Raw genomic sequence first — 12,448 nt, 5'->3', positions numbered from 1 at the left:
ATCAATGGAGCTCCGATATTACGATTCACCATGGCAACAGCACATGACAAAAGGACATCCGCATACTTCTGAGTCAATGCAAGTTTAATTTTTATCACTGTTATAATATCAAAGGTGAAAACTGGTAGAATGGTAAGATATTTAACTAGTATTTATTTTCATGGTATCCCAAGAAAAAAATAATGCAGAATGCAATAATAAGAGTAAATGATTTTATCATTATTAAACACTTGTTAGGCAATTTACTTCCAGAAAATTTTCTTCATTTTTATTGAAAATAAATATGATGGGAAAATAGCGAGCTCGGCAAAAGGCAGATTCGAACCCAATCAATCACATCACAAGTTAATTCTCCGCACCCAACACATTACTGTCTACACCATTGCAACCACTAGAACGTGTGTCGATTTTAACCTGGTCTGACATTGGTGGGCGGAGCTACTGTAAATTTGTACTTAGTAATACCCAGGAAAAAAAAAAGTATACTTGAGTGTATTAAAAAAAATACTTAAATACAAGCAAGTACATTTGTAGTACATTCTTTATTTTGGTGCTAAATAAAAGTGTCAAAGTTATGCACTATAAATACATTTCCCCCAGGTGAAAAAAAGTGCAGTAGAATATACTTTATTTTAGTACACAGTACACTTCCATAATGTACTTAAAGTGCTCTATTTTCATGCACTTATTTTGTACTTAATATACTAAAAGCTGTACTTTAGTACTTCTTAATATAATCTTAAGAACATCTAAGTGTACTCAACTGTGCTATTTCGAGACGCCATGAATTTGAACAAAAATGCTTTTAACATACTATCTCTGTATTTAAAAAAAATTATTTAGTTACCTCTTGTAATACACTTGATCTTTCATACACCTTTAAATGTACTCATCAGACATAGGAAATACACTTATGACTTATTTTAAAATATAAGTATATATGATAAACATATATACAAAATGTATTCGTAATGTTGTATGCAATAAATTATAAATACATTTTGTATATATTCATTATATATTAATCATTTATTTGAAATACATAAGTCTATTTTAAAAGTGTTTGAAAGATGGGTTCAAGTGTACTACAAGTGGTAACTAAATACATTTTTTTTTTTTAAATACAGAGATAGTATGTTAAAAGCACATTTTAGTTGCTGCTGACAGAAATACATATTATGACTTTAAGTTTCTAGACAGAACTGTTGTATAAATATATATATTTATACAACAGTTCTGTCTGGTTCTCGAATCTGATTGGCTGATAGCCGTGCGATATTTCAGTGATAACAGCACTCCTCCTACCTTTTCACCGTTTGTATCACTCCGCTTGAAGTGACCGTCATGGCGGACAAGCAAATCCACCGTAATTTTTGAGAATACTACTTGTTGTACCACGAACTGTAGTTTTAATAGTTTTTTAGACGAGAATGTAGTTGTTTAGACCTGAAATATGTGATTCATCTTTAATAATAGCGCCTATTTTACAATTTGTTTTGACGTTTTCGGAGATGTGAGCTCCAGGGCGTCAGCGGCCGTTCAGGGGTCATGTACGCGCCGCAAACTGCTTCATCTCGGCCAGAGCTTCGGGGATTTACCGCTGGCACTTATAGTGGTTAAACATGAGACATGATTCAATTTGAGTACATAAAACGGGCAATCTTTGGTCTTATTAATCTATTATTTGTTCCAGAGCAAGTCGAATTGTGCTATGTTAAATTTGATAATAATTAATGTTACCTTACATCCTTTATATAGCATATTGGCTACAACTAGACAGGAAATATCAGACGAAGTCTCTTCTCCGCTCTTCAAATACGTAAAACATTAAACTTTATAGACAGTGTTTTTTGAGTAAAGAAAACGCTTTACATTTTTTTTTTTTCAAACATCAGATCTTTATTTACCTTTGCATTGCATAGACGAGATGACCAAACTGAGTGCGGCACTTCATTCACGAGGTGAGGCGGATTTATGAGGTTTGACTGACAATTTGAGGATCCAATGGAGTTACGATGTTTTGTCACAAGCTCTTTAAAATCCTTTTCATTCATTATTTGTAAAAACCCACATACAAGCATAAAGGGTGACCCATGTTTGTTTGTTTTTTTAAATAACTAGTGCTTTACATTTGACTGAACTGTACAATTGTGTTTATTTGTTGTTCAATAAATATTATTTTATATAAATATGTCCATTAGTGCGTAATATGGATTGAGTAAAAGTTACATTAATACGCCATTAGATGGCGGCAACACTTTACAGGAGAATGAGTCAATGAGTCACAAGAGACTTTTAAATTGAAAGGAACTTTTGCAAAGGAAGTTGTTTTTGCGCTGTGGTGTTATGGATGTTTTGGACAATTCCGATAGCTGTAAAAAAGGACAAATACAAGATCGCTTTCCTCAGCGGACATTCAAACGGACTTTTATAATGGATATAATATTATGGAGATCGACTTGAAGAATGAATGTAATGCAATGTATCAGACAGGTAATACTCTCTCAGGCGATCTCTCTTTCTCTCTCTCTCTCTCTCTCTCATACTGTACAAAATTCAATGAGTTTCAATGAAGCGACTGAACGTTCCTTCGTTACTAGTTCTAAAGTGACGTTTTAGAGTTAGTAACGGAGGCTTGGTCCAACTGTCAACTTGAGATTTGAATCCGTGGCGGAAGGAAGTAGTGCTGCACAAAAGAGGGTTTTAAAGACACTCCGTTGTTGTTTTTATTTGTTTACACACTCGTGCCGTCGAACTTTTGTATAAGCGCAATATCACACTCGTAGCCGTGCGATATGGCTGTATATCAGCATGCTGTGATTACCTACGGACGAATCACAGCCGTGCTGATATACAGCCATATCGCACGGCTACGAGCGTGATATTGCATATATATATATATATATATATATATATATATATATATATATATATCGTCGCTGTCCGATGAAAACCACGTATGTCCATTTTGCCGATTTTGAGATTTTTCGACGGATTGAATGTCCAGGTTCATTTCCGTATACAGTATGCTTCACATATCTAAATGGCCAATGAAAAGTTGTGAAATCATGTCATCTGATTTTCACGTATATCCATTTGGTGTCAAAGCTGTCAATCACGCCGCGTATCTCCCGCCCTGTGGAAGCATCTCTCCGGTCTCGTGAAGTTTCATCGAAGCTCAGCACTGGATAGCCGAATAACACTGTGAGGTTACATTGCCAAATAAATATAGCCTGGTGAGACAATGACTTTCCTTTATCGAGGTAAACGTTTCCCCCCTGACGCCAGACGTACGTCTAGGAGTGACAAAATTACGGTAGGACTGTGCAAACAAAGTATCTGTCTAGCATTACCATGTCAGTGTATTGATTCATTGTCCCTTCATAGTTTGCAAGAGACATTTAATACATTTATAATTAATATTAAATAAACTAAGCGTATTTAATAAACTAAGACGTAGGCTATTTAATAAACTGAGCGTATTCATCTGTCAATATGAAACGCGACTTGGCCATTCTAATTAATGATCGGAAGAACGCGTATCGACCACCGGTACTGTAAAATATGCAGTAACGGTGCATTTAATACGATCGAAAAATATGCATTTAAACTCAATTTTGGTCAAATGTGGATTATATCATTACACTGACAAGAATATGGTTACATGTAAAGATGCCGTACCAAGTATGACAACGCTACATTCAACTGCTTTTGAAATACGGTGTTTTTTTCACTTCCTGAAAAGTAACCGTTTTGGACATACGTGAGTTTCATCGGGCAGCGACGATATATATATATATATATATATATATATATACATATATATATACATACAGGGTGTGATTTGTGAAAAAAACAGAGGGGGGGATGTTTTGATTTTTTTATTTTTTTTTGAAAATGTGTTAAAAACCACTGTGGATAGAATATAAGATAGAATATAAGCCGGGCCGTACGCAGGGTTTCATAATTATCGAGGTCAGAAAATGTTCCCCGAGAAAATTTAGATTTCCCTGGTGTACATATGTGCAGTTTTAAGATGTTTTAAGGCCAACAAATTGGATAACAATAGCTTTAAAACCATGTCAACAAATACATGCATACACAGTTTTGAGGCAGCTTTAAACGCATGTTTGGTAATTTCATGACTTAACCAAGCGGCAACCTCCCCCTGTTTCTCGTGAAGCCAATACGGAAGTGAATTAAACTGCAATTCATCGACTGGCCGCTAGGGACAGGCTGCAGAAGTGAGCAGAATCTCATTGACCATCATGTTAAATTAGCCAAGTTTACAGCAGAAAAAACCATGTTTACAGTCTGGTTCATATTGTGGTTTTGGTCTATACTGTGAATTTTGCCCTTCATGACAACTCTGAGGGGGGTGAATTTTTTTATAGCTCATCCGTTTAAATTATATTAAGCCTTAAAGTTCTGCATAATTAAGGGCGTGGTCACTTGAGTGACAGGTATGCCGCTGCTGTCTGTGAGCCGTCATGTTACCTCAGCAGCTCATTTCAGTCGCTGAATTTGGCATCTCAGTCGTATTTGTGCTTTTTTCTGTATTATTTTATACAATATATGGCTTGCTGCATACTCGAGACAGATGTCAGTCTGTGTACATGTGCTCGCATGCGGAACACACGTTGTTGGATCGTCGTGGCATCGGCTAAAAGTTTTGTTCCTGAGATTTACTACAATGACAATACCAGGAGGATATACAACTCCGACAGCACTGCTTGGATATAACTAAAACTGCTGCACTATTTTGAAAAATTATACTTTGGATACGTGCTCATTAGTTTGAAAGAACATTTGAGAGATATACATCTGGTACATATATATATATATATATATATATATATATATATATATATATATTAACCAAGTGCCACGGATTGGATTCATCTCGCGATCTCTATTTCATTATAAAGGTATGAAATCCCATTTGATTTGTGTTATTTGCACACCCCACACAAATTAATTAGCCTACTGGTGTTGGAGCATCTATAACGTTATCGTAAAAAAATCACCGTAGATTGACAGTAATCCTTTAGTACTTTCTAATGATATTGCTATCTTTATTAATATTTTAGATAGTATCTAAGATAGATAGCTAGGGCGGGCGTGGTTTCAGCAACAAGTCGCATGGGCTCCAACTTCGTCCCGCCTCTTTGCCCATTTTCAGTTATCCGTGAGTGACGTGCGGTCACGTGCAGCTAAGATGGCCGCGGCCTCATTTACGCGTCAAAACTGCTATTCAGAACTCTATGGGTGATGTCACGGACACTACGTCCATATTTTTTTACAGTCTATGGACTTAACTTACAACAGAACAATGACGGTCTTTGTTCGTAGTTTCTTTTATGCTTTATTTAAGCTATAATAAAGTAATTATGCAGCGCGCACCGGCGCATTTGCGCATGCAATTATTGAGTGCGCGTGACGAGCACAGTATAACGGCTGATTGGACAGTCATGTTAATTTTTCTGAGTTTTACCGACATAGTCTGACAACATCTCATCTGACCGGAGTTCACTGTTGTTCAACTGAAGCTCCCTCGTCGTCACCTAACGTTAGCTTTTCCGCGCTTGTTTGACTTGAGCCTGGCGCTGAGGCGAAGTTGGAATTCGCGTCTGAAAAGTGTCCTGTTTGTTGTGGTCGTAAAGAGACAGTTCTATATAAACACAGCGTTTTACTTGGTGATGTTAAAAAAGATTTTTATTTTTGCTATTTGATATGCTCTGTTGGTGGTTTGTGGAGTAGCATCACCCAGGAGGGATATTTTTTTAATTCAGCAGAGGCAGAGATACATAGACCAGAAGGGGGGAAACCCGTCCCCCCCTACAAATCGCACCCTGTATATATATATATATATATATATATATATATATATATATATATAGGTGCATTCACGCTGCCTCGTAATTCCTGTAGTTACGAGATTCTAGCTTGTTAAAAGCGTTCACGTCCTCATAGAGCTTGTATTTACAGCTTGTAAACTGGGAGTTTTCTAAAAGCTCCCAGATGTAACACGTCAACGCTGTACCACCTGACCGCTGTAGATTCATAGGCGTTGATAGTGGTGCCATGGGAACGCATAATTCCCAGTCCAAGGACGTGAACAGCCTGTTTGGCGACACTGTCACCACTGTCGTCGACAGGTTTCAGGAGGCAAAGAAACAAGTGGTGGCGTTTCAGAAAATTCTTCCCTGCGATCTCACGTCTCTGAAGCTGCTGGGCGGGAGCAGCCTCAGCCGAGTGCGAGCTCCTCACACAGAGCTCAACAAAAACTCTGCGTTGCCACTCGGGCTCCTCCACAAAAGCAGGGTGGTTAGGGGTCTGGGTGGCAGTCGCAGCCGAAGGCTCCAGAGAAGAAGGCAGATCTGAGGACTGTCATCACCTCTAGGAAGTCTTCAGCGAAGAAGTCCTGGCGCCACTGGTGTCAGGCTTCTGAGGGTGGTCCCCTCTGGGGAGGAAGAAAGTTCACCTCATTACACGGTGCTCGTTTCTCTTCAGTGCCCTCAGGAGGTCGTTCTGCCAACCCTGCCACCTCGCGTGCTTCAGTGTGCAGACACCTCCAGCGATCCTCTGAGGAGGGTCGTGAAGCGATCAGCTCAGTCGCTTCCTGCCGGTTTGCCGTTTCAGGGCACTGGTCTGATCGCACAGCCAACACCAGAGGCCAGTCTCGAGAGACTGATTTCCTTAGTAGATTTTCTGCCGGAATAGAAATGTCTGCCCAATATAACTCAATGGGTGCTGCGTATTTTAGAAGTGGGTTACAGAATTTAGTCCGGGCTGCGGCTGCCCAGCTCCAACGGGTTCTATCTACTGTAGTGAACCCAGAACAGTCTCTGGTTATGGTACAAGAAGTTCTGACTCTTGAAAAAAAGGGCTATAGAACGGGTGTCCCCGCCCAACAAGCAGTCAAGGTTTACAGCCATTATTTCATATTTCCAAAGAAGGATGGAGGACTGTGTCCCATCTTAGATCTGCGTGTTTTGAATCGCACAGTGCAGAAATTAAAATTCAAGATGCTTACACTCAAACAGATTGTTTTGCAAACCCAGTCGGAGGATTGGTTTGTGACAATCAATCGTAAGAATGCTTACTTACATGTGTCTATCCACCCTCAACACAGGAAGTTCCTGAGGTTCGCTTTCAGGGGCGAAGCTTACCAATATCAGGTTTTTCCGTTTGGCCTAGGTTTATCTCCTTGCACCTTCACGAAGTGTGTGGATGCAGCACTGGCTCCTCTGAGACTTCAGGGCATTCGCATACTAAATTATTTCGATGATTGGTTGATTCTAGTTCGATCAGAGAGCTTGGCGGCTCAACACAGCTTTCACCTGCCCATATTGCTTCAGTTCTCTCAGCTGTGAATGTGGTAAAACTAGGCAAGTCACTCGCTGTGAAAAAGTTTCAGAGATTGTTAGGTCTTATGGCAGCAGCGTCCAACGTGATACCTTTTGTGGCCTACTATACATGAGACCTTTACAGTGTTGGCTCAAGACCAAGGGGTTCTCCTCGAGGGGGAAATCCTTTTTGTATGAACAAGGTCACACGGCGCTGCCATCGTGCCTTAGTCATGTGGAAAAAGCCTTGGTTCCTGTCCCAAAGGCCCATGTTGAGAGCTCCTTGTCGTCCATAATGTTAACAACGGACGCTTCCCTCACAGGTTTGGGAATGATCATGAGTGGTCGCTCATCCCGGGGTCTGTGAGAGGACCATCTACTTTCCTGGCACATAAATAGTCTGGGGCTGGATGCTATGGTACAGACATGGCAGAGGCGGCGTCTGTATGCACAGCTGTATGTGGCAGAGGCGGCGTCTGTATGAGCCAGCAGCCATATCACCCTGTAGCCCAAGACTGGTTGCCCACTGAAGCTAAGCAGGGCTGAGCCTGGTTAGTACCTGGATGGGAGACCTCCTGGGAAAACCAGGTAGCTGCTGGAAGAGGTGTTAGTGAGCCAGCAGGGGGTACTCACTCTGTGGTCTGTGTGGGTCCTAATGCCCCAGTATAGTGACAGGGACACTGTACTGTAACAAGCACCGTCCTTCGGATGAGACGTTAAACCGAGGTCCTGACTCTCTGTGGTCATTAACCCTTTCGATCGTGAGTTTAAAATATTCTAACTGTTCCCCCAGAGTGAGTTTTTTAAGGCGACCGTTATTTTAGAACGTTTGCCTTTAATGTTTCCATGGCGACGCGTCGTGCTTGTCACGAGCGCTGAACGCAGCAACAATAACACTGTATGACAGATGGATCGCTATTATTTAGTTTTTCCTTTTTTATTTAAAATATTCGCAAAATTGCTTACCATGTCATCAACTATATAATATTCCGATTCTCAAATATGTGTAAGTGAGTGTGCTTTGTCGTTTTAAAACCTTTATAAATGATCTTTATCTTGATCTATAACGCGAGATGGGCGCCGCCATCTTAGGTTGCGCTGCAGTTCACAGAGTCCTGTCAGTCGAATTTACAGCACGTGAATTCACCAGTTTCTCCCGAAATATATACAAGTAAGTAGCTGGTGAACTGGAAGAATAATAGAGTAAACTTTACAGTTACTTAGGCCCATTTTGTGTCTGATATGAATAAATGTCAGCAAATTATATTTGTTATTGCTGCTTCCACTGATGTCGGACATCAGTGTGTATTTTATAAACTCTAAATGTATTGTTTAATGGTGCTTATGCATATTTAAATGTCTGAAACCTTAAAAGAAACATTATGTGGCTGAAAACACTGCATAGCTGTGATATATGACAAGCGCTGCACGTGTCCGTCTCGCAGCCAGAGCGCGAAAGCACAGTTTGAATCTGGCAGTTATGTGACGTCGCTGAACGTTCGAAATCCCATATGTGGTACCGTACGCCCAGGGGCACAGAAATAAAAATCCCATATGTGGGACCATACCGCTCAAAGGGTTAAAAATCCCATGGCACTTCTCGTAAAGAGTAGGGGTGTAACCCCAGTGTCCTGGCCAAATTCCCTCCATAGGCCCATACCAATCATGGCCTCCTAATAATCCCCATCCATTGAATTGGCTCTTTCACTCTCTCTCCTCTCCACCTTCAGCTGGTGTGTGGTGAGCGTACTGGCGCCGTTGTACTGCGGCTGTCGTCGCATCATCCAAGTGGATGCTGCACACTGGTGGTGGATGAGGAGAGACCCCTGATATGATTGTAAAGCGCTTTGGGTGTACAGTAGTACATATGAAAGCGCTATATAAATGCCTCATTCATTCATTCATTCATTTCCCACGATCACTCTGCTCCCAGGAGTTCTGGAGAGGGTTCGCTGGGATGGGGTTCGGCTGCTGCTCATCAGTGTTAATTTTGGCAGCCATTTTTGATTTAGTCTTAGTCTTTATGTTCAGATGAAAATGCTCCTTAGTCTTAGTCACATTTTAGTCATTTTAGTCTTTCATATTTTAGTCTAGTTTTAGTCGACAAAAAGTCATCACATTTTTGTCAAGTCTTAGTCATTACTTTTAGTCAAACTACAGTTACCAACGTTAATTTTGATAGCTATTTTATATGTAGTCTTTAGATAAAAATAGTCATTATAATTTGTCTATTTAGACCAATTCATTTAAGCTTATGAAAAAATTGAATCAAGGTCACTCTTAGCAGTAGTACTTGTGCAATTGTACATATCCTCTTTCAGTGGTTCTCAGACTTTCTAGAGTGTCGTACCCCCTGAGGGATTTAACATCCTTCTGTGTACCCTCTCTTTTCCACTTAGACTGCAGTTACACATTTCCATTAAGGGACAATATTTGCCTTCTTAAATCGATTTTTCCAGTGCATTTTTTACCTTTATAAATACCTTTGTAAAATAAATAATGCCTTAAATAAAAAAATAAAAAATAAAAAATTCAATAAATACAATGATGATAAAAACGAAGTGATACTTTTAAATATTACATTAAAACCACCAGTAGGTGGCGGTAAGTCACTGTTTTTATCATCGAGTCATTCATTCTTTCAGTATCAAAGCAAGTGGCTGTATTTATGAATGGATCATTGAATCATTGGCGATTCGTTCAAAGCCACAGATTCGTTCACGAAACACAGCTTGTGTGCTGCAGTTGTGCTGTGGCTTTCGTTGCAAAATAGAGCAAACATACTGACAATACTGTTTAAAATGTACATCACTTAATATTACCCTTTTGTTTGTTGAACTGTTGTATAAAATCAATATTCAGGATATATTATATTTATATTTTAAGTTTCTCCTTTATTCGACAAAAAACAAAAAGTGATTTCAAAACAGTGATTTTGGTAAAGTGTTTAGTCTTTTAGCTACATTTCAGTCTCGTCTTTTTTCGTTAACAATATTGCACGTGTAGTTTTAGTCACATTATCGTTAAATGACATTGGTGTCGTCTCTCATCGTCTTGTCTTAGTCATGGAAAAAAAGGTCGTCAACGAACATTTTTCGTCATAGTTTTCACTAACGAAATTAACATTGCTGCTCATAGCACCATTCTGACCGACCTAGTGTCCCCTAGTGTCCCTTCTAGGAGTTCAGGTCTCTCCACCAAGGTGGTTGAGACCATTCTCAAATCCAGAGCTCCTTTCCATGAGAAGATTGTATGCCATTAAGCGGAGACTGTTTTCTTTTTGACTGAATCCTTTGGTCACATGATTTCTCTGTGGTACACTGAGGCTGAGGCCTGCTCAGCGCACAAGAACACCGGTTTGGGATCTAGCCATAGTACTAGAGGGTCTGACCCTGGCTCCTTTCGAACCCTTGGAAGAGGTTCCTGAAAAGTTCCTCACTCTCAAAACTATTTTTCTGCTGGCCGTTTCATCTCTTAAAAGATTTGGAGACTTACAGGCTCTTTTGGCGTATTATGGCATAGTGGGGTTTTTTTGCCTCTATTGTAGCACTTTGATATTTTCTTTAAAATGTAAAGTGCTTTATAAATAAAATGTATTATTAGTATTATTAGTATTATTATGGCGTTCCCACCGCGTCTTGACGCAGCGGGAGTTCCCATTAAACGGAACGTCTCAGGATACATCTGTAAACCTGGTTCCCTGAATAGACGAGATGCTGCGTCGCCCTGCCATACTTCCAGCATGCCTGAGAGTGCCTTGCTTCATCCAATCAGAAGCTGGCTTTCTTTGTTCTGGGTATGCTTTATAGTTTCCTGGTCTGTGACGTCACCTGCCTATGACATTACGTCATGCTATTAGACAGTTTACACATGTGCTTCACGACGGTGGGGACTTTAACCTGAAGTATGTGTCTTCAACCTGAAGTTTGCTCTGTCTGCAGCGTATAATCTTTTTCTCATAATTAATCATAGTAATTTTGTTTATGCATTATTGGATTTCCCACAGTTTTATTTTATATACTTTTACTTTGCTGTGTGTTGGAGTAAATAAATATGATTTAACACTCATAATAAATTAAAGGATCAAGGAGGACATGTTGATACTGTACCTCCAATGGGTGCCATGTAATGTGATGAAACATGAATATGAATCAGCTGCATGTATTATTGTGCTAAGACTGAATATGACGAATTTAAAACATTTATTAATGTTGATTATAATACCAAACACTCTGGAGAATGTGTCTGAGATCATAACTATCAGAGAGACAATCTTACCAAAGTTTCTCCAGTTTACAGTGATGATTCTCCAGTACAGCAGAGAGAAGCTTCATTGTTGAATCTCCTAGTTTATTATCAGACAGATCCAGTTCTCTCAGGTGTGAGGGGTTTGATCTCAGAGCTGAGGTCAGAGCAGCCCAACCTTCATCTGTGATTCTACATTCCCACAACCTGTAAAGAAAAATGGCACACTCTTCAGTCTCAATTTATAATAAACATGTCAGATTAGGGATTACCTTATTTAAAAGTTTGTATTTCCCTTTCAAGGGAACTTGCACTGTGTCAACTGACATTGTGGGAATGCTCTGCATGATTGTGTTGTGAAATCAGTCCAGAGGTGTGAGGATGATGGCTATGTACATTGTGAACAGCTTTCATTACGGACGCTCCGCTCCCGCCTGACACTCTTCTAGGAGGGTGCTCAGGCTCATGTTCCCCTGTTCTGGTACTGCTGCCAAGGCACAGCAGCAATTTAGATCATGGGGATCACAGATGGATTTAGCAGAAGGGTTAAAGACAGGCCCGGCCTTATCTCTACCCTCACCTGCTAGATCCCGTGCCTTTTCTCAGGGTTTGGAAGCATGCACTGCAGTTCCTTTTGCCCTGGGGTAGGCACCAGTGCTTCATATCTAGCTCTGAGGAGTTGGATGTTAAAAGCATTGAGGTATGAGAGTTTGAGGACTCGCCATCTCACTCTCCTGCATATGAGGAGCTGGTGGATGCTGTTGCCAGATTGAGCATTGAGAATGTCTTGGGATTAATGTCCTGAGAAGCAGGACATTCATCCCAAAAGTAAACTTGATGAACGCTTCCTGCCC

The 12,448-nt window shown here is 40.1% G+C and overlaps 1 protein-coding gene and 1 pseudogene across 5 annotated transcripts in view; one reads left to right on the top strand and one right to left on the bottom strand.

The window, feature by feature from the left end:
* The window catches only part of LOC137027201 (NACHT, LRR and PYD domains-containing protein 3-like), a 58,209-nt gene that overhangs the window by 30,342 nt on the left and 15,419 nt on the right, over positions 1-12,448 (bottom strand). For all 5 annotated transcript variants that reach the window (XM_067395131.1, XM_067395133.1, XM_067395132.1 and 2 more), the window contains one exon: positions 11,628-11,801. In XM_067395131.1, coding sequence (XP_067251232.1) covers positions 11,628-11,801 — 174 coding nt within the window. The remainder of the gene's footprint in view (positions 1-11,627; positions 11,802-12,448) is intronic.
* On the top strand, positions 7,834-7,950 carry LOC137027446 (5S ribosomal RNA; annotated as a pseudogene).

Source organism: Chanodichthys erythropterus, chromosome 9, assembly GCF_024489055.1.
Source record: "Chanodichthys erythropterus isolate Z2021 chromosome 9, ASM2448905v1, whole genome shotgun sequence".
NCBI classification, from domain to species: Eukaryota; Metazoa; Chordata; class Actinopteri; order Cypriniformes; family Xenocyprididae; genus Chanodichthys; species Chanodichthys erythropterus.
The sequence above is the reverse complement of the archived record's forward strand: the minus strand, read 5'-3'. Positions and strand labels throughout refer to the sequence as shown.